We start from the raw sequence: 21846 nt of genomic DNA, 5'->3' as shown, positions 1-21846 counted from the left end.
GTACAACATGGGTTTCGCCGTCCATACCCCCCTAACAAACACTTGGTCCAAACGCAGGGGCAAGGCCCGTTGCGGCTCCTACCATTGTCCACTTGACATTAACTATGAGCCAAACTTAACAATATGATTATACTGATTAGCCTCTTATTAACGGGGTGAACAAGTATAAATCTTGTTTAAGCGATCAGTTATCCCTATTATCTTTATTATTTTGTTGCAATATTCTTTGTGCTTGAGAATATAGAAAGAAGAAAAATTAAATCCAACACAATTAACCCTTTAACTCTTTCTTGTGTTATTTTTAGCTCAAAACCTTATATTCCAAAATATTGATCATGAAATCCTTGTGACTATATACTTTATCTAAAAAACTTGAGGGCTTACCGAATGTATGGCTTGCATAGTGTCATCTCTATCTATATATAAAGCAGAGTGTTCCTATTTGAAGCAGATTCCTCGTCTTTAGAAGTTTTCCCTCAACAACTTATTTCTCAAGCGGCAGTGGCCATACCTTGGCTTTAAGATCCTCAACTTCTTAATGGATTGTCTCAAGAACTTGTTAAGCTTTTGATAATTAATTATACGTGTATTAATTTTTAAGAATTATGTCTTTCTCATAATCAATATCATTTTTAAGTCTTCTACCATGAGTTACATGGCTAATACATATTTTTTGGATTTTAACAACTTTGATTGTGGTTTTTCTTATTAAGGGTAAAACTCAGGGTTGTTTAAAACATGGAATAGTTAAAAATATAGGCGGGGAGCATATGCGCCATCATAAAATTGAGATGAATTTCTTCCTCCATAAAGGTCACATTTCCTTTTTTTTACTAGAGAGGGTCTTACATTGAGAACATATGTGTCATGGAGCTTTCTATATAGTTCTGGTGCATTGAGATCGTCGAAGAAGCCCCTGGCAGGGCCTGAGTAACTTGTTCATTAGAAAGAAGTCAACTCTCCCTTTATTTAATTTCCTTATCGAACATACAAACAAAATTCCATATATGAAGCATGTGATTATGTTCATGATTGTTAAATTCTATGTCATTCTACATCATCCCCTTATGATATTTTTGGAACTGGTCAGGCAACCAACACTGATGAAAAAGAGGTTGATAAAAGTATGAAGTCCCTTCCATAACCTATAAGGTAGTACATTTGCAAATCATTATGGACATCCTCATTTAAAGGTTAAAAAAACTATATATTATTTTTTTGGAATATTGTTAAAAAAAATGAGTTTGTGGAGGGGTCGCTATGCTTTGTGGCATCCCTATATAAGGAAAAAGTATTGAATAAAAATAGAATACATGTCGGCATTACTAAGTTATCAGAAAGAAGGTGGAAATCATGTATGCGAGCTCAATAATTATAGTGCAATTAAGAGGGCACTATTGACTGTTGGTTTGCAACTCTCCTCTCAAAGGCCTCAAAGAGGATTTAGAATCCCATATTCAAAAAAATCATGCCATACATCGAGAAGGAGAAATCCAAATACTAACTACAAATATGTGTTTTTGGGCTTTGTTCCTGATTGTATTTATTTTGTAGTTAGGCAATTCTTGTGCCAGTTTAACTTTGGTTTCTTGTTTGTTAGTAGGTTTTTAAAGTGTCTACCTTTTATATACATATGATTGGTTGCGGAAGGAGTATCTATGGCCCAATATGTGGGGTTTCTAACTTACATGAAGGGAAAGTGGGGAAGTATGTTGATTGACTTTGTGTAGATGGAATATGTTCACAAATAATTTTTGTTACGCAACAGTGGTGGACTGCCATTTTCGATTAAAAAACTTATTTTCACAAGGGTATTTAATAGTCATACCCATATTCTACATGACTATACAAAGAGAATAAAAGCTTTGTTAACCTACCTCCCACGCTCAGGGTGGTGCCACCACCCATATAGGAAAAATAACCTATAAATGTTCTTTTCATAACTAAAATAGTGAATTACCACCATTAAACACCCTTAAAGTAATAATAATGGATATGAAAAATGGAAGTAAAATATGTAAACAATGATGTTATTATTGCAAAAAAATTGTATAAATCGTACAAACAAAATGGGAAAAATAAAAAGAAGCATGGATTTGCTTTGTAAAGGATTTATCAGAATAATAACAATGACTCGACTTTGTGAGTGGCGCTTTCAAGAAGAAACATAGAAGAACAAGTATAGTAAATAATAGATCTCCACTTTATACACACTTTTAATCGATTTTAGAATATTAAACACACAGAGATCTAACAATTTAAAAGATAAGAATTCAAGAGGTTTAAATAGACCAATACATGGATGTCACATTTATGACGATGTTATTTGCTACACACTCACACACACACACACAAAACATCATTATATTTAAAGATTCTGCAAAGTAGTTAAGATGAACCTCAACCTAGGACAATTAGACTCAAGGTTGCAGTCAGATAAAGTCCTTATCAAAGGAAAAAAAGATAGTGTTCCATTGTGGAACCAGGGTTAATCGGTGAATCAGTGGTTGTGATAAATAGCGGTGGATTTGAGCTTCTGATGCGGCGGAGAAGGGGCTGACCCGTAAGGTTAGTACTTCAACGCTCAAATCAGTATGTAAAGGAGAGGAGTGAATGAAAATTTAATTTGAAATTATATACCTGAATTCTTTGTGCTTATTCATTATATAGTGAGGTTGTTATAACAATTTGGTATTTGCTAGGTGTGTGATGTAGAGAGACGTTGTATGTACTTGGGACTTGGATCACTTGTATTCTTTCATAGGGTAGTTCTCTCGCACTATGAATGCTTTTGATGAACTACAACCCCTTTTTAGTAGTCGGTCGGTGACCATTATGGTTGACCCAAAATAGTTACCCCAAGCCCTTGTTTGTATATGGCAATGCAAGAGTTTGTCGTATCTGCCTCATCCGCTGACATTTTTTTCAACCACTTTATAAGGTTAAGAAAAGGCATTACCATTTATTGGAAATTTATGCCTTTAATGCCCGACGCTTCAAATGTATTTTGGAAGGTACCCTCATAATGACCCTCGGGAACTGGAACACTTTAGCGATGCATGTAAGTGACTTAAAGCATTGATAGGGTCTGCAATGCAATCACATGATTTTTGAAGAGTCAGTTTCACATTTTTTGGGGTGTCTTTCATGTTTCGTTGTCATTTGCTTCCCTGTGATATTTCCTTTTCAAGTGCTTGGAGAAAATCGTACCAATCATGATCAAAAGTCAAAAGACATTGTTCCCGCTTCTTGGCTGGATTATGTCTATTATTCAACTATTTATATTTTTCACCCATGTGGGTAGTCTTTATGGAGCCTTTATGGATGTTGGTCCATCTTTAGATTGGGGCGTCTTTACCCTTGGTGAAAATGAAAGAATATACTGCGAGTATGGTGAGTGTGCCATCCTTTCCTATAAGTTTATTTTCTCGATCCTTGGTTTTCGAAGACCTTTTAATGGCTCTAAAATGGAAGTTCCAAAACATCTGATGGTTGCTTCGTCACAACTTCATCCTCGGAGTTAGGCGTATGTAAAAGTCTTCCAATATATTTTGATAAGTAATTTGTACTTAGCATGATTTGAACCCAATACCTTGAGAATGACATACTCTCAAGACCCAAGACTTCACCATTAGGCCCCACGCAAACAAGTCTTCCAATATTAGTGAGAATAATTGAATGAAATGCCTTATATGATCCTTTTATTTCATATCTCAAAAGTGAAACGTGGGTTATTTCGGAGGCGTTATTTCTCGGGATGAAGCTTCTCGAAAACGCCTCACTAACACCCTCATGCTGATGGATGCCCGTACCAAAGAAGAAAGGACTATTATTTTTGGTATTTCATGGATGCCCTCAGCTTTTTCGCTATTGACTAGTTTGTTTATGATGTGCTTACTTTACTAATGATTTTATGTATATTCAATAGACGATGAAGAGGTGTTCCGCCTTTTATGGCGAGGAATTTGGTTGGCACAAACTGCAGTAGGCTTTTCAACTACTTCAAAGCGGGTCAGGACTTCTTCACCCTCAAAATCGTCTTTAAATGTTACTACTTTGAATGCTTCCGATGATCGTTGCATACGTTTGGTCTTTTGGCTTTTTTCAAATTGATTTGGTCGAGTTTCCATCCTTCTAAAGAAGACCAGACCTCTCCCTCAAAGGAATATTTTTTTAATTTAAATGTGACCAACCTGATTTAAACACTAGTTTTTGCATCTTAAACACCAAAACCAATTGTATAACTCTAATTATAAAACAAATATTTGGTTCTTGATATATCACTTTCTCTTAAACTTAAATATACAAAAGCAATACATATTCCTCAAAAACATATGAATTTTACTCTACTCCACATTGTTAAAACGACACAGTTCTTTTTAATTAAACTCAAATTTTTTATATACTTCAAGGATTAATTACTATTTTATTTTGTTATTTTCAAACAACAAAATTGTCTTTACTTTTTAGGGCAGTAATGCGGGGAAGCAGAGGCGTTATTAGGGGCAGCCAATGGGAATAGTTGGAGGGATTTGCTCGATGTATTGTGCGATGCACTGTTTTGGAGGCGGAACTGCGTTTTTTTTGAAGACATACAATTAGATTGACATATAGGATTCAGAAAGGTTGAAATTAATATAGATTCAATGATGACGGTGAATGTGATTAAAACGGGAAAACTAAAGTTGTCTTCTGGAGTTCCACTAATAAAGCAAATTAGATCATTGATGCGTAGGAGTTGACAGATAGATATTGTGCATGTTTTTCAAGAGCCAAATTGGTGTGCGGACGCGTTAATTAATTTGGGAACCACGTTAAATGTTTCTATTATTTTGTTTGCGAATTGTCCAACAGAGATCAAGAAGATTCATGATGGGGATATTGCGGATTTTGCTATTCCGAAATTTATTGTTTGCGGATTGTCCAACAGAGATCAAGATGATTTGTGTTTCTTTTATAAAAGAAACTATTTATATTTTATAAATAACGTTTTAAAAACAAAATCAAAGATTTATTTATTAAATCAAAGATTAATGACTTCAAAGTGGTAAATCTTCGTGACTATATGTTTTAATGAAAGGCCTAAATTCAGGAACCAATCCATATCTAACGAGTAGAAGAACAAACAAACCGCAACCTACTCACAAAAGAAACACAAATCATCCACGCTGGCAATCCGCAACTCCACAAACCAACCAATAAAAAACAAGCACACGGATCCCAATCAATATTCATAATTAAAAAAATCTTTATTACCGTTGAAGCATTCAAAGTCCATCATCTCTCATCCCTAATTAAACCGACTTAATCCTCATTATTCCACGCATATATAAACCGTTTCTCATATTCCTATTCATTCATTACAACAGTTTCTTCGTTTCAAACCCTAATTAATCTTCTCCGATTTTTTTCCCTTCGTTCTCGCGACTTTTCATCAATCAATGGCTCGTACAAAGCAAACCGCTCGCAAGTCCACCGGTGGTAAGGCTCCGAGGAAGCAACTCGCCACCAAGGTAACCGCCGTTCCGTTCGTTTTCTTTCCGTTAGGGTTTCGTTTTTTCCGATTTCGTAATCGGCGATTTGAATCGATTCAATCGGTTGATTTTTGTTGTGTTTATTCGTTTAGGCTGCTAGGAAATCTGCTCCTACAACCGGAGGAGTCAAGAAGCCCCATCGTTATCGCCCTGGAACCGTTGCTCTTCGGTAATTTACGATTTCGTTAATTATTATACATAACGATTTAGGATTTTAGGGTTTCCTTGTATTGAATTGTCGATTCGTGTGATTTTCAGTGAGATCCGTAAATATCAGAAGAGTACTGAACTTTTGATCCGTAAGCTTCCATTCCAGCGTCTTGTCCGTGAAATTGCTCAAGATTTCAAGGTAATTGCATCATTCAGATTCATCATTAATATAATAAATATTTTCATTATTTGATTTATACATTTGTTTTGAATTTTCTTAATTTGTTATTGAATTTCTGTTGTTATTATCTTGCAGACTGATCTGAGATTCCAGAGCCATGCTGTTCTTGCGCTCCAGGAAGCGGCAGAGGCTTATCTTGTTGGTTTGTTTGAGGATACTAATTTGTGTGCAATTCACGCTAAGAGGGTTACCATTATGCCCAAGGACATTCAGCTTGCACGCCGTATCCGTGGTGAACGTGCTTAGGGTTATGGGATGTTAGTATTCTGGGAATTTAGGGTTTTAATGGATTTAAGTTTCTTTTATGCGTTGTATAGTTGATAAGACATAATGATCATCTTTTTGCTATAAGACATGTAATTTGATGGATGGCTAGTTATTTTTGGGCGAAATTTTTATGTAATCGGTCGATTACAATATATGTCTATGCAACTATATTTCTTAATTCTCCATTGTTTGGTAATGTGTGGTCATTATCTTTCTGAATTTTTTTATTCTAATTGAAACCGTGAATGAAAATATTATGTATGTTTTGTTGTATGATATAGAATTTGCTTTTGAATTAATTGCTATCATTATACCCTTAGTTATTAAGCGTATGATTTCGTTTTATCTTATTCCATATATCATATTTGTTTTTCAAAATGTTACGAATAAAATCTAATCTTCATCCACTGATTTAACACAAGGGGGTCTTATCTTCGTCTTTTGTTTATGACGAATAATTTCCTTATCTTCGTCTTTTGCCATTTTTATTTTAGGATTTAATAGAATATTCTAAAATTTAGCGTTTATTCATTAACAAATAGTTCCAATATATTGATTAATTTAGGGTTTTTTTTTTGCCATTTTTATTTTAGGCTTTAATGGGAAATTTACGTGAAAGCAACTCTAGTTCTATGCAAAAAGAAGTCCTATGCAGAGAGAATTTAACGTAACTTAGCCTCCCCAAAAGTTAAACGTGTCATCCCACATATTTTAGTAATTCTCAAATACTATTAACTGTGACATATTTGAGTCAAAGCGTGCTAATGAAAATTTTGTTAGTTCAATTACATATTTCATGTGACAAACCAAATTTCCAGTAGTGCATTTCAAATGACAATTTTATATGATTGTGATTGCATCGTTGTTTTTTATAGATTGGAGTTATGTATAGTGTTGTAAAGAAGAATATCTTATAATGGCTTATCCTCAGTTTTTGTTGAAGGCAAATTGTATTTTAAGAGTTGAAATGTAGACTTTAACAGGATTAATACGGATGGAAATGTGAAATATGACCTTGTTGAGTTGAATGATCATCTTTTTGCTAAAAACATGTAATTTGAATATGTAATTTGAATGACTAATTATTTTTGGATATGATTTTTATGTAATTGGTCGATTACGATTGTTTATTTCTTATTTCTAAGTTATTTGGTAATATGTATTGTAGATTATTATCTCTTGATCTTTTTATGCAATTAAGACCATTAACCATTAGTGAGCTTAGAATGTGCATTTTCTTTTTATTTCAATCAAAGTCTAAAAATCCCTTCCAATAAGTAGCTCTTAATCTTCAAACTGATTTTTAACACTAAATTTTAGAAATCCAACTCTTGTTGATTCATTATCTTCATCATTTTGAACAAGAAAGTTAGTAGAAATGAAAATTAGTAAAATGGAATTTTTTTTCCTATTATTCTCGAGATCCATCGGTAAAATCATATTGACAAATTTAGTCATTCAGAAAATGATCCGTTGAAGTTAAATTTGACGAAAGATATTTGATGCTAGAATTTGATCCTAAAATTTAATTCATATGAGATCCTTTCCATAAAATTTATTCCTAGAATTTGATTCATATGAGATCCTACAATTTGATTAATAGGATATTCTTTCTATAGACTATGGAAAGAGGGATAAAATTTGAAAGGATTAAGATGCAAAATTTTCATGTTGTAAATGCTGAAGCATTTTTGGTACTAGTCTTCATCTGGCTCTTCAGTAGCATCAAAAATTGACGTTTCTCGAACAAAATTTGAAAAAAAAAAAGGGCTGATGCCAAACTGCCTGGCTACCAAATTAAGTTAATAGGCAGCCACCCTAGGGGTGGAAAAATTTAAAACGTTTGATTAAAACCGACCAATCCAAACGGATCGGGTGGGGTGGGGTGTTAGGTTGATCTATTTCTTAATTTGGGTAGTATGAGGTTGCTTCGATCGAGTTCAGATAATTATTTTGGTTCCTTCGAAAATGAAACTCGATCGAACCCAAGTAATATTATTTTATTTATTGTTATTACTAAAAGGTTGACTCGACGAATCTCATAATATTGTCAAATTATTATCATTTTTATAATTTAATGGTGACATTTTATAAATACAAGATACTCAATATTGAAATTTTGAGTGTTGTTTAATTTGTGGTTAAAATTATGATAATAACCAAATTAAAATGTTAAATGAAATTGATAATATTATATCTTAATAATATCTTTTTCAGTACTAAAAAAATAATTATTCTTTGAGCTATTCTTAGTTTGTGATAGTTTTTTTAAAAATAAAAGATAAATGTTTGCGAATTTACAAAAGATGCGTCATTTTTATGGATTTAGCCTAATAAATATTAATAGCGATAAAATCGACCCGATTTATTCACAAAACAAACCCGATTTACCTACAAAATCAATTTAATCGAAACTGTCGAAAATAAAAGTTTAACAGTTAAAATTGGGCCTTAAAAATGAAACTGGTGTTTACGTTTGATTTAAGTTTTAGGCCCGATTTAAACTAAAATCGACCGATTGTTCACTCCTAAGCCACTCTAATGCCTGATCTTGAAGAGCAAAGTTTAGTCGACAAGACAAAATGTGAGAAAAAGTCCATCCAAATTTCTTGAATTTCTCATTGGTCCTTAGATGAAGAACTTAAAAATGCCTTCTTGAAGCAGTTTGGTCCATAGCTTCGACTGGCGAAAGGGGCCATGGTCGAGAAAAATGTTTGACAATTTTAAAAAATATCAAAGTATGTCTTGAAGACTTGCTTCGATGTAGAGTTGTCATCATCCGAAATAACCTGGTCAAGCCCAAGCCTTTGACGATCCTCTCTAAATTGGGTGAAATATTAGTTTTTAGGGAAGGTCACAGGTAACATTAAGTCACAACTACATGAGCCAGAAACCAAAAAGTTTTCTTCAGGATTATCCGTCCCTTGATGACATGAGAAGCGACCGCTAAGGATTCATACGGGCCATTCAAGATAAATTTGCTCAGGAAAAAATTTCTTATCTCATGGAACTCGATAGCTATAGGAATAAATTTCTTAGTCACTTGAAGAGAGCTGGGGAAAAATGAAGTGGAATAGCCAGCAAATAAAAAATCTATGTGTTGCTGGGCTTCTACGTTGTCAGTCGAAGCATGGCGATTGTTAATAAAGTTACTATACCTAGGGTGAGAGAAAGTGTAATTGGGTTTGGTTTTGGTCATCAGAGTGGGTTTGGTACTATACCTAGACCTATAATTGTTGCTATGTCAAATAACATAGGGGTAATCATCCCACATGGTAGGTGAAACATGTTGGTCAAATACTCCTAAAAGAGGATAGTAATGATCACCATATGAGGGTTATTATACTTGGGCCAGATTTAGAGATTTGTATCAAATCAAATATACCTTAGTATTTCCATGTTTTTTCCTTTTTTAAGAAGGATTGTTGGTTGAAGGAGAGGAGCAAAACACACAGTTTCTCATGAAGCTCAGGTCAAAAGGTTCATCTTCAAACACTTTATGTTTTCCCGATAATACAATAGGGAAAAAAATCTAAGTTTGATGGTTTCTTAGAGATCTAGGTAAAGGACCAATAAAAACATGAACATTACCTGCAAGGGAGTAAGGGGTTAGTACTTGAGAATATTATATAACAACCTTTTCCTCTTGCATTGGAGGTTTAGGAATGTAAGTGCGACTATCCCTGAGAATGGGACCTTTGATTGTAGCAGTGGGTGAGATGTGTGGTTGACGTTTGGTGATGGAACTGGAAGCCATTATTGTCTCTAGAGAATCTTCTTAGTAAGAAAGTTAGTTGGAAGAGTGAAATTGGGAGAAAGAATTTTTCCTAGGGCTTTGAGGAAGAAAAAAATAGCGAAAGAGAAAAAGAAATGAAAAAAGGCGGCATATACGATCACATTAAGTTTGGTGAAACATTTAGTGTCGAGCAGTTACTAAAAATGGCCATGATGACTATGACATGTGCAGGCTATCTGCTCAACAATGTCGAGCAGTTACTAAAAATGCCACCTTTCTTCCATCATATATGATCGAAAGTAGAATTTCTAGCGGAAGGATTCGACAGAGATTAATAGTAACCATAATTGAAAATGTTTGAGTATGAAGTGACTCAGTTTTTGACACACTAGTCATGTCGACCAAGACAATTCGACTAAATTACAGGGGCTTGATTTGGAAAGTCTTCAGAACATATCCATAAGATCAGGATTACTCTATCTTCAAAACATTTTCGAAGTCTCGAAAAGGTTTACACAAATCAGTTCTTCTATAATGTGTCAAACTCGACGTCTATCAAAGCCTTATGCACTTAATGTGTTTTAGTCTATGAGTCAACCAGATACAACCAGATGCTCTTGACACAAGCAATTAGGAAGTTCAAAGGCAGTTATCAACGTGATGAGTGAGGGCAGTTATCAATGTGATGAGTGGGTTGATGCAGTTTTAATAGTGGAGACGAGTGGAAGCAAATAAGAAAATTGAAGCCCACGCAAGAGAATACATGTCAGGCTATGTGGAAATAACCGTTGTTGGCGGTTATCATTGTATTAGTTTATATAGTAGGTTCATACATTGTAATAGTCCGTGCATAAATGTATGAGTCATCGCCCATCTCTTAAAATTCTTCCAATCTTTTCAATAAAATCATTTATTTTAATGACATTTATTGCACTTTTTGTCTATTATCTTTATCCAAAGCTTATTTAATCATAATTTACGTTCAGTTCGTTAGAGTTCAGATATTTAAGTTCCAATGACAATCGTTTTGCATTTTACATTTCTACACAAATTGTCTTTGAGATTTTTTCGAATTTAATCTCTTAAGTAAACCAAACTCGTGTGATTTACTGAAAATCCCAATAAACATTTATAAAAATAAAACTAGATTAATTATTTTAATATAATTACTTTTAAAAAAAACCAAGTTTTATCTCACTAAACAAAATCAAAATAATTTTTCGCCATACTATTCTACCCAACATTATACTTTTATCCAAATTATTAATTTTCAAAATATTCCTAAATAATTTCTCTTATAATATTTTCTAGTTCCAATTCTTAGTATTATTTCTAGGAATTTGACTTATCTTCATCTAATATACACTTATCACCACAATAGATAGATTTTCTCTATAGATGTTCAAACGAGTCAGCATGAACGCAATCCCTAACCTTTCTCAAAAAGTTGAAGCTTAATATCATCCTGCCAAACCCTAATATCAACATGTGTTCGAAAACATGGGATGAGTTACCTCAAGACATCGTTGAATCAATCTCCAAAAACTTTACAATCTACGCCGACTATCTCCGATTCCGATCTGTATGTCACAGATGGAGACTTTCAATCCCCAAAATCCCTCTCCATCTACCAACTCAACTCCCATGGCTCATGCTTTCTCACAGTTCCTTTTTCGACCTCTCAACCAACAAAATACATCACCTCAATCTCGCTCCATATTCTTCTCCCGCAACTCTTGTCTGCGGTTCTTCTCATGGCTGGCTTGTCATTCTCAACGAAGCCTCCGAGCTTCGTCTTCTTAACCCTATCACACTCTCTACAATACCTCTTCCTAAACTTCCTGTTACAGTTAGATGGGATCATAACACCACTCGTAGTCCAGCTTGTCTTATCAAAGTTGTTTTGTCTGCTAGCCCCTCTAGCGACGACGACGACTTTACCGCATTTGCTATGCTCGGTGGTAATAAGTTTGCATTCTTTAGAAAGGGAAGTGATTCTTGGTTTGTTCCTGACTGGAATACAAAGAGCAACTGGGTGGATGTTGTATACAGAAACAATTCCTTTTTCCTTGTGGGTCAAGATGGAATGATGGCAGTTTTTGATGTTGATCGTCTTGAAATCTCGAATGTTAAGACTAAGAAAATATTTATCAGGAATGGTCATCGGTATCTAGTGTTTTTCAAAGAGGACATGTTGTTGGTTAGTCGGTTATTTCTAAACGGATCTCAGTCGGGTCTTTTTAGTAAGACATCAAGGTTCATGATTTATAAGATGAATTGGAAGTTGGGTATGTGGGAAGAAATTGAAACATTGGGAAAATACTCTTTGTTTATAGGGATGAAATCTTCCTTTTGTTTTCGTGCTGCTGATTTTGTTGCGTGTCGTCCAAATTCTATCTATTTCACGGACTATTATTGTGGAACAGATGTTGGTATCTATAGTTTAGATGAAGAGAGTATTGAAATGTTTCCTGGTTATCAACTAAGTCCATATGGTTATTTACATTATTCAGTTTGGGTTGAGCCACGTCCGTAATGAGCTAAGTTGAGAATCTCAATTGAAGAAATTCAAATGTAGTAGGTTCTATAATCTATATTATATGTATTATTATTAAGCGTCTTAGGTTGCAGCATAGCAAGATTTATGTGACTAGTTAAATACATGGTGGTGACCTGTTAGTGAATGATGAATGTTGATGGAGATGAGGCATATAATGGAGACAATCTCATTTCTTTATATGTTATGTCAATGTCCTATCTTGCTCTTGAAGTTATTTTGGGACTTCCATATGACATGAAGATTGATATCTGGTCACTTGGCTGCATCTTGGCAGAGCTTTGTAATGGCAATGTAAGAATAGTAGATAATTACTGAATTTCAATTCAATGTCACTCACTGTTGCTAAATCATAGGCTTGCTACTCATTTTCTAGTTTCATGCCTCTTAATTTTAGAGCTATTAACTTGTAAATTTAGATTGAGTTTGTGACATGTGAGTTTCATAACTATGTAATGCTTAATTGCACTTTTGTAATTTAAAGTAGAATCCTTCAATCAGGGTCATGATCCTCCAATTTGATAACTTAAATTGGAATTGTTTTCATGCATGACTTTTTAATTACTCACTGTCTACTCCTTTCTATTTATAGATTAGTCTCCAATTCATCATAAAATTGGTAAACAATGGTGATTATAGTGATATTTGATGTGGTTAAATTACTTATCAGAATTGGATGAAGTTCTGGTCGGTAATAGTTGAAGTGGTAGTTGACAATAATAGTAGTTGATATTGGTTAGCTTGAAGATTATAAGTAGTTAAAGTGATGGTTTAGAGGTGAACTTGAAATATTTTATCAGACTAAGAATGATATAGAACCATAAAATATCTATCAGTATTCGTTAAAATTGTTGTTGGGTATGTTGCACCAGAGTTGGCTCAAAGCTTTAAGCAGAATAAGAGGTCTGATGTTTACTGTTTCATCTTCATTCTCTTGGAGCTATTTATATGGAGAAATTATGTATAAAGTCCAAGCACAAATGAAGTTGTGGTTTTGTGTGAATATGTGAAAGTTTTGTTGGAGACTGACTCAGTTTCAAATTCCTTTAACGAGAACTTATTGCAATTTGGAAAGAATGAGTTGATTAAGGTTATGAGATTGAGTCTAATTTGTACTTTAAAGTATCTTTAAGAAGGCCAAGCATAGTTGTTGTTGTTCATGTTCTTGTTTAGGTTTCAATATTGTCTTTATTTGTTTAAGATTATAAATGACCAATTTTTTAGCAAACAAACTTGCTTCAGTTCAAGTATGGCACATAAACAATTGATTGATGTCAGCTTGACAAAAAGTTTTTGCTTTGTGGAGTGATGTCGAGTCCTACAACCCGTGTTTGCAATGTTTAACGATGTTTTGAATTGGGTTCTACATTTTTGCTTTTTTATTTAACTTCTCTATCCATCACAAAAATTTGTATCTATTTCACCGACTATCTTCTTGGGAAAGAATTTGGTATTTATAGTTTATCGGATGAGAGTGTTGAACCGTTGTCTGATTGTCCAGAAAGTTCATATGGTCGAACGGTTTGGTTTGAGCCAAGTCTCAATTGAAGAAACTCAAATGTAGTTTCTATGATTGGTCTGCCCCGTGAGCATGCTTATGCCCTGAGGGTTGGTGGTATACTTATCAGATTGCTGCTGTCTTGATTATGCGTATTGTTGTGTGCTTTTGGGGCAATACTAAAATTTTGAGGTTCTTAGTCTGATAGAGTTGTATGGAATTGTGTAGTTCTGTTTCTGGTGGGTTGCTCATGTGTTAAGCTGTGTTTTGTAATTTTATTGTGGTTGAGGTTGTGTTGCATATCTGCCACACACTGATGTTGGACTGCGATGGTGTCATCTCTCATATCAATTTTTAAGTTTAAAAGTTAACACCTCCAATTTCTATTGTGATTATTTATATTGAGGAATGTTTGATATTGTGCTGAAATGTGCAAATGTATGAGCATGTTAATTGATTTTGATTATATTAATTAGGTATAAGCAGTGGCGTAGCAAGAGAGTATTTTTCTTGGGGGCTCCATACTGTGGGTTTTGAAATACCCGTTAGCAATTATTCTGATATAGTGTAGTGGATCATGAAGCATTAGTTTAAGAATTGATATTGATTTTAATGGTAGCATGTTCAAGCTTCACTCAGAATATTATTTTTGAAATAAAAATTAATAAAATTTTCTTTAACTCGATTCAAATAATTGATTTTTGACCAAAAATACAAGCTATTTGCTGTTTTATGATAGACTTGAGTGAAACAAAATTTATATATACACATACATTTGTTATAAATTTCTATACTCATCTATAAAAAGGAAGCTATTTGCCGTTTCAATTTCTGGTTCCCGTTCTTTTCTTTTATTTCTGTTCAATTCTCACTACAACATTGTTGTTTCAGGTTGTAGTTGACAATTGGTGTCGAATTTGTCGTTTCACGCTATGCCCACCAAGAGTTCGGTAAAAGTTCTAAACCGAGATGTTTCTTTCTTTATTATTTTACTCAAAATCCAGTGAGAGGAATGCTAGTAATGAAAATGGTTTTTCACAAAAGATTTCACAAAGTTTTTAGTTCATATTGCGGGTGAAGATTTCTGCAGTAGTACCCTCAAAATGGAGAGTAAACAGTTGGATCCTTCAAACATGAAAAAAAGAAAAGAAAATATCATATTGATCTAGTTGGTTCTTAATCAAAACATGGAAAGGAAGAGGAAAGTGTTGATTTCTGTCAGAGTACCCTCCGAAAGAAGAAGAAAATATAGTTGTTGATTATCGTTGTTCCATTATTAAGTTAACTTTTATATCTCGTCATTTGCCTAACACCAAAGTTCGATATTGCAGCCATAAATCAGTTCATTGTCAATGTAAAGAGTCAAGCTGGCTGAGTAAATATTGTGAATGTTTTAAGGTTATCTCCACTGTGACACATCTATCATATATCATATATCATATAGTAAATTTTTAGTTTCATTTATAATATGAATTACAATGATTGTTGGTTTTCATTTGAACTTGAAGTATTCAATAGGTATGAAATTTGTATACTAAATTAATCAATCCACTCTGAACTCAAGCTAGTATGCTGGTTTTTAATTCCAAAGATTTAAACAGAAGACCAAGTGCCATCCCAAATATTTAGCATATATCAATTTCGAATGGCATTGAAATTCATTGGCGGATGATAATCCCAGAAATAAAACAAAACAAAATTCTCATTTAATGTTACACCAAAGGGGCAACACTAATAGAAAGTAAGTTGGAAGGACATACAAAATTGTTATAAGAAAAAAAATTCCCAGGTTTTCATTTCTAAGGTCAAGCAAACATAGAATGAAAAACAAACCAGAAATGGAGTTCGAATTCATATGCTACAAAACCAATACTTTAAAAATGGTAACTACTACAACTCAGTACTTGACTGGAGCAAGAATTTCAAGTTGTGGAGCAAGTTTCTCATCAACAATCTTCTCGGCTTTAGTCCTCAATTTATTGAGGAGCTTCTTCTTCTCATAATTCAAATGAGCTCGTTCCTTCCTCTTCTTCTCCAACTCCTACCGACAAGAAAACAATTAAGAATTCTAAAACCACAAAAAGGTTTCACCTAATACAACAGTAAAACAAAAACAAAAAACTCACCTTGATGGTGTCGTAATAATTCCATCCGACCTCAGATGACAACTGCCCAAGCAAGCAGTATTTGTGGCCCTTCTGAAGCCTCAACACCCTAAATTTCAATCAAAAATTTGATATTAAACTTGATACAAACATTTTGATTCAACAAAACAAAAAAATGGTGAATCAAATTATAAAATGGATCTTACTTGAGTGCATCAGGTACCACCATCCTTTTGATCTTGTCATATGGTGGGGGAATTCCCTCATATACTTTCAATCTAGCAAGTGCAGCTTCTCCGCGCTTTGTCTTGTGTGGAATCATTCTACATAAACACAATCACTTCTCAAAAACAATCCAAAAAACATAACACAACACTCGACAACAACACGGATGAATGTTTAGTTACTGAAATCTGTAAAATGAAATCCGAGTAAAAGAGAGTTTAAGTAAAACACCATATATTGGGACACATTCATGTAAAAATGAGTTAATATAGATTCGAGTATTAACGAGATATCCAAATTTCTTAGTAAAAAAAGTTTATTGCATATAAAAACAATTAGACAATATGTTACCAATTGCTATAAAAATAGCTTAGGAGAGATTATACATAATCACTTTTATTGATAAGCACTTGCGTAATAAGCTGCTTATACAAACAGACTTTTATTACCAATTTCATAATTCAATTTTACGTAAAACAAATCATTCTAAAAAATCATTCACATCTAGATCACAAATCTAATTATAAACCTAACGTAACAAATTCAAGCTTAAGCATTCACGAATCTAAAACTAATCCAAAAAATTCAAAACGCGATTATCTTAATAAAAAAAATTGTAGTGAGTGATTAACTAACCCACGAACAGTGCGCCAGAAGATCTTGGATGGAGCGCGGAAGTGAATAGGACCGTGAGAGGGTTTGGTGTTCATACGCTTACGAAGGAACCGCATGTACTTCATCTTCTGTCTAACGAGACCGCCGGAGATGCAAATTTCTTCGCATCTAACGAGAACGACCTTCTGACCATTGAGAAGCTCCTTGGCGACGATTGAGGCAAGACGGCCGAGCATGTGGTGACGGGCGTCAACCACGACTCTCTTTGCGCAGGCTCCCGATCCGGACACCATTTTTGCTATTACCGGCGGCTTGTTTCTTCTCCGGAGCTTTTTAGGGTTTCAGGAGAATATAACAGAATATAAGTGTACAATTGTTGGGCTCTATTGTTAAGCCCAAACTGAATTTTTTTTTTCCTTTTTGGTTTAGCCCAACATGAACTATTATAAATCAAACTATATTTATATTTTTACTTTGACAAATGACAATGTTATCGATATTTATATCAATAATTTCTATAGGTAAATATTTGTTTTTTTTTTTTGTGTGTGTAAATCAAACATCTTCGGTTGAATCTTAATGCAATGGTAAAGATTAATTTTATAAATTTTATTAGGTCAAATTTAATAGTTAATTATGTCTATGACATTTTAACATTGTTGTATATTGGAAACTTTAGTTAAAACACAAGAAATTTGTGGCATCTCATCTAAATATTTCGTAAAAATATTTTCAAAGGACGAAATATTGGAATCATATCTCTCATAATATAGTAATAACTCATTCAACTTATAATATTATTTATCTTCCCTTAAAAATTAAGAACACTTTAGTGTGTAGTATTGTGTAGTGTTTTAAAATTCAGCTTATATTGATTCTAGTTGCAATTGGTTCGATGTAATTCAATGTGACCAATCAATTCACCTATAAGACAAATGAATAGTAGATTTCTTCAATCAACGAGTGGATCTTTTATGTTTATATATGTTGACTTAATTAAAGTGTTTTAAAATTCAACTTATATTAAAAGGTCGGATTGCAGATCAGAGGGTAAAATGGTCTAATAAAACAATAGGATTGTAGTTGCAATTTGTTTGATATAATTTGATGTGACCAATCAATTCACCTGTTATACATCAGTTAGATTTCTTCAATCGACGGGTTGATCTTTTATGTTTATATGTTGACTTAATTGCAACGCTGATTACCATATTTTCATTTCTTTTAAGTTTTGATTCTTCATTTTAAAATCTAATGTTATGTGAATTGGTTTCTCAATTCCATTTTTTACGGATTTTATTCCTCCGCTTTATTTGAGTGTCAATTTTTATAACCTGGCATTTAAATTGATGAGATAATAGATTTTAGGTGACATAAATGAATTTTATCACATTTATAATTAATTCTTGTTCTAATAATAATATAAATTCGGCTAAATATCATTTTTAGTCCCTTATCTTATACTCGGGGTCCAGTTTGATCCCTTAATTTTTAAAAAGACCGTTTTGATCCTTCAACTTTTCAAAACGACTCATGTTAGTCCTTTCCGTCCAAATAGATGTAACGCCGTTAATTTCTGCTTAGGTGGCAAATGAGGTGTAACATAGACATTTATTGACCATTTTAGCGATGAAAAAGCTGTCACTAGAAATACATTTCTGGGTTTTAAAATATTCGTCTCCTTTTTTTCAATGTTCATCTTCATCAACTTGTTCATGTTTTTTCTTATAAACCAAAAAGTTTCTAACTTTATCTCTACTGAATAATCCCAACTCAAATTGATCAAGAACAATCATGTCTTCAAATTTCAACAAAAAATCCAGAATTTTAGCTCAATTAACATAAAGGTTGAAGTTTTATATGTAGATCTGAAAGTAAAGGGTTAGAACTTTGTATGTAGATTTGAAAATAAAGGTTAGAGCTTTGAATAAGGAGGTAAATGATTTGTGTATTTAAATGTTGCGTCCGAATCATACTTCTTAAAATCCTACTTCAAGAAAAGTTCAAGACTTTAACAAACTAGACACCATGAAAAGTAAAACCCAGAAAAAGAATCCAAAACGGTAAATGAAGGAAGGACATTGCAAGAACATATAATGGAGTTTTATTTTTTTCAAGAACATATAATGGAGTTTTATTTTTTTCATATTGAGCTACTAATATGGCAGCTTTTCCTATTATTTTCTTAGTTTTATGGAAAAGTTGTTTCCAATTTTTGGATTTAGCTGGCCTCGTGACATTGCAAATCTCTTACCATATGCTTTGTTAGAAATGGAACAACTTGATTTTGGGAACTATGTGAGCATCAAGAAGATGAAGAACTTAATTAAAACCCAGAAAAAATTTAGTGACGATTTTTTTTTTTATCGTTAATCAGTCACAAAATCCACCTGAACCACGTGGCAGTAGATGTCAATGCCACCTGGACTTATAATTTGACTTTTACTAACAGAATGGACGGAAAGGACTAACGTGAATCGTTTTGAAAAGTTGAAGGATCAAAACGCTCTTTTTAAAAGTTAAGGGACTAAACTGAACCCCGAGTACAAGATAAGGAACGAAAAAGGGTATTTAGCCTATAAATTATTATGAGTGTCAATTTTTTAAACATGACTGTTAAATTAATGAGGTGATAAATGTTAGGTGACACAATTGACATTTCATCACATTTATACTTAATTTTTGTTCTAATAATAATATAAATTAGAGTTAAATTAAATATGTTTTAATGGAACAACACTTTTTTTTTAGTTAAGATTGATTGCATATACACTTTTCACAATTCAAATTTGTTATTTTCGAAAAACTAATCGATATTCTATTTAAAATTTGTTGGAATTAGACTCTCAAACCTTTGAGTAATTCCTTATCGTTAAAGATGACAATGAAGAAAATAGGAACAAAACTAGGATTAGGGTTTGCGGAAATTAAAAGAGAAGAAGGAAGTATTTTCTGCAGAGTTTCTCTCTGCCCACAAACTGTGGAAATTCTGTTATTCACTTGCAACTGCAACTTCTGTGAATACAAGATTAATGACTTTTTTACAAATAATGAGGGTTACTCCCTATTTATAGATTTAGGTTTGCCTTCTCCCTAAGCCAAAGCCCAAAACTATAAAAGCCCAAAATACCTATTTTGGAGCTAAATCAAATCTAATCTATTTTAAATCTAAATCAAATCTATCTAGATTTAAAACAAACTTATGTGTAACAAACTGTTACACACTTCGACACATCTTGTGTTCGAGTAACAAACTACCTCGACACAAGGAATTACAAATTAACACACCACCTAATTCATTGTGTCTAAGCTATCCACATTCATCATAGCTCTTAGTCTTCTGAATATTTCGACCAGCACTCCCTTCGTCATGATATCTGCAATCTGATTCTCAGTTCTGCAGTGTTCCAAATTCATCTTCCCTTTAGCTACCTGCTCTCGAAGATAATGGAACCTCATTTCGATGTGCTTGCTTCGACCATGTGCTATCGGGTTCTTCGCCAGATTGATAGCTGACATGCTGTCGATCTTCATGGTAATTGCTCCATGATCTTTACCTGTTATCTCTTCGACCAAGTTCACCATCCATGTTGCTTGACATGCACAAAGAGAAGCAGCTATGTACTCTGCTTCGCACGATGATAGTGCCACTACTGGTTCCTTTCTCGAACTCCAAGCAACTGGTGCACCACCTAGCATAAACACATATCCTGCTGTGGATTTTCGATCCTCAGCATCACTACACCAACTCGAGTCGGTGTAACCCACTAATTTGCATTCTTTTCCCTTATCAGCTGCAGGAAACAGAATGCCATAGTCGAGAGTTCCTTTCAGATACCTCAGTATCCTCTTCGCCGCTGCTAGGTGTGATACCTTTGGCTTCTGCATGAATCTACTTATCATACCTACACTGTATGCTAAGTCAGGCCTTGTGTGACAAAGGTATCTCAATGACCCAATAAGTCTTCTGTATTGGGTTGGGTCGACATCTTCTTCATCCGGGTTCTTCGACAGTTGCAATCTTGTTTCAGCAGGTGTCGAAGTCGAATTGCATTCTTCCATCTCAAATCTCTTGAGAATTTCACTTGTATATCTTCTTTGATGCATCATCAATCCTCTACTACTCTTGTGGAATTCAATGCCAAGGAAGTATGAAATTTCGCCCAAATCTGACATTTCAAATTCCTTGCTGAGATCACCTTTAAAGCCTTCGATTTCTTTCTTGCAGCTACCTGTTATCAACAAGTCATCGACATAGAGACATAGTATAAGCAATTCACTCTTGCTTCTTCTTACATATACCCCATGTTCAGTTGTGCACTTCACAAATTCTTTCTCCCTTAGGAAACTGTCAATCTTCTTATTCCAAGCTCTTGGAGCTTGCTTCAGCCCATACAGTGCTTTATGCAGTCTGTACACTTTTTTCTCTTCTCCATGTTTCACAAACCCAACTGGTTGTGCAACATAGACTTCTTCGTCCAAGGGTCCATTCAGGAATGCACATTTAACGTCCATCTGACACATGTGCCAATTGTTCATGTTCGCCAGACCAACAACCAACCTGATCGTTTCGATCCTGGCAACAGGTGCAAAGACCTCATCGAAGTCAATTCCTTCCTTCTGAAGAAATCCTTTTGCCACAAGCCTCGCCTTGTATCGAGTCACTTCACCTTTTGGATTACACTTCACCTTGTATACCCACTTCACATCAATTGCCTTCTTGCCTTGAGGCAATTCGACAAGTGACCAAGTATTGTTGTCTTCGATGGACTTCAATTCTTCATTCATAGCTTTCACCCACTTCGAATCCTTCAATGCCTCAGTTGCATTGACAGGTTCGACATCTGCGTAGAAAGCGTAATGTACCAGCTCACCTTCATCATTGACTACATCATCTGATGTAATCACACATTCTTGC

General features: G+C 34.0%; 3 protein-coding genes across 3 annotated transcripts; 2 read left to right on the top strand and 1 right to left on the bottom strand.

The window, feature by feature from the left end:
* Positions 1-5299: 5299 nt before the first annotated feature.
* On the top strand, positions 5300-6370 carry LOC131596649 (histone H3.3). Its single transcript, XM_058869371.1, has 4 exons — positions 5300-5513; positions 5627-5703; positions 5793-5883; positions 6001-6370. Exons 1-4 carry the CDS (start codon positions 5442-5444, stop codon positions 6169-6171), a joined length of 411 nt encoding a protein of 136 aa, XP_058725354.1. The 5' UTR covers positions 5300-5441; the 3' UTR covers positions 6172-6370.
* A 4891-nt stretch (positions 6371-11261) lies between these two features.
* Positions 11262-14412, top strand: LOC131596647 (F-box protein At2g26160-like). Its single transcript, XM_058869369.1, has one exon. The coding sequence runs from the start codon at positions 11415-11417 to the stop codon at positions 12462-12464; it is 1050 nt and encodes a 349-aa protein (XP_058725352.1). The 5' UTR covers positions 11262-11414; the 3' UTR covers positions 12465-14412.
* Positions 14413-15667: 1255 nt separating this feature from the next.
* LOC131596648 (large ribosomal subunit protein uL13w-like) lies at positions 15668-17271 on the bottom strand. Its single transcript, XM_058869370.1, has 4 exons — positions 16950-17271; positions 16295-16411; positions 16110-16197; positions 15668-16024 (listed from the first exon to the last, which is right to left on the bottom strand). Exons 1-4 carry the CDS (start codon positions 17219-17221, stop codon positions 15881-15883), a joined length of 621 nt encoding a protein of 206 aa, XP_058725353.1. The 5' UTR covers positions 17222-17271; the 3' UTR covers positions 15668-15880.
* Between the last annotated feature and the right edge of the window lie 4575 nt (positions 17272-21846).

This window comes from Vicia villosa, linkage group LG4, assembly GCF_029867415.1.
Source record: "Vicia villosa cultivar HV-30 ecotype Madison, WI linkage group LG4, Vvil1.0, whole genome shotgun sequence".
Taxonomy (NCBI): Eukaryota; Viridiplantae; Streptophyta; class Magnoliopsida; order Fabales; family Fabaceae; genus Vicia; species Vicia villosa.
This window is presented reverse-complemented; position numbering and strand designations above follow the sequence as displayed.

What these genes read in the sequence shown, in the direction of transcription:
- LOC131596649 (XM_058869371.1), top strand. Translation starts at nt 5,442, where the DNA reads ATGGCTCGTACAAAGCAAACCGCTCGCAAGTCCACCGGTGGTAAGGCT. An exon ending in GGAAGCAACTCGCCACCAAG is followed by an intron (nt 5,514 to 5,626) that starts GTAACCGCCGTT and finishes TTATTCGTTTAG; the next exon opens with GCTGCTAGGAAATCTGCTCC. An exon ending in AAATTGCTCAAGATTTCAAG is followed by an intron (nt 5,884 to 6,000) that starts GTAATTGCATCA and finishes ATTATCTTGCAG; the next exon opens with ACTGATCTGAGATTCCAGAG.
- LOC131596647 (XM_058869369.1), top strand. Translation starts at nt 11,415, where the DNA reads ATGTGTTCGAAAACATGGGATGAGTTACCTCAAGACATCGTTGAATCA.
- LOC131596648 (XM_058869370.1), bottom strand. Translation starts at nt 17,221, where the DNA reads ATGGTGTCCGGATCGGGAGCCTGCGCAAAGAGAGTCGTGGTTGACGCC. An exon ending in GTGGTACCTGATGCACTCAA is followed by an intron (nt 16,198 to 16,294) that starts GTAAGATCCATT and finishes ATTGAAATTTAG; the next exon opens with GGTGTTGAGGCTTCAGAAGG. An exon ending in ATTATTACGACACCATCAAG is followed by an intron (nt 16,025 to 16,109) that starts GTGAGTTTTTTG and finishes TCTTGTCGGTAG; the next exon opens with GAGTTGGAGAAGAAGAGGAA.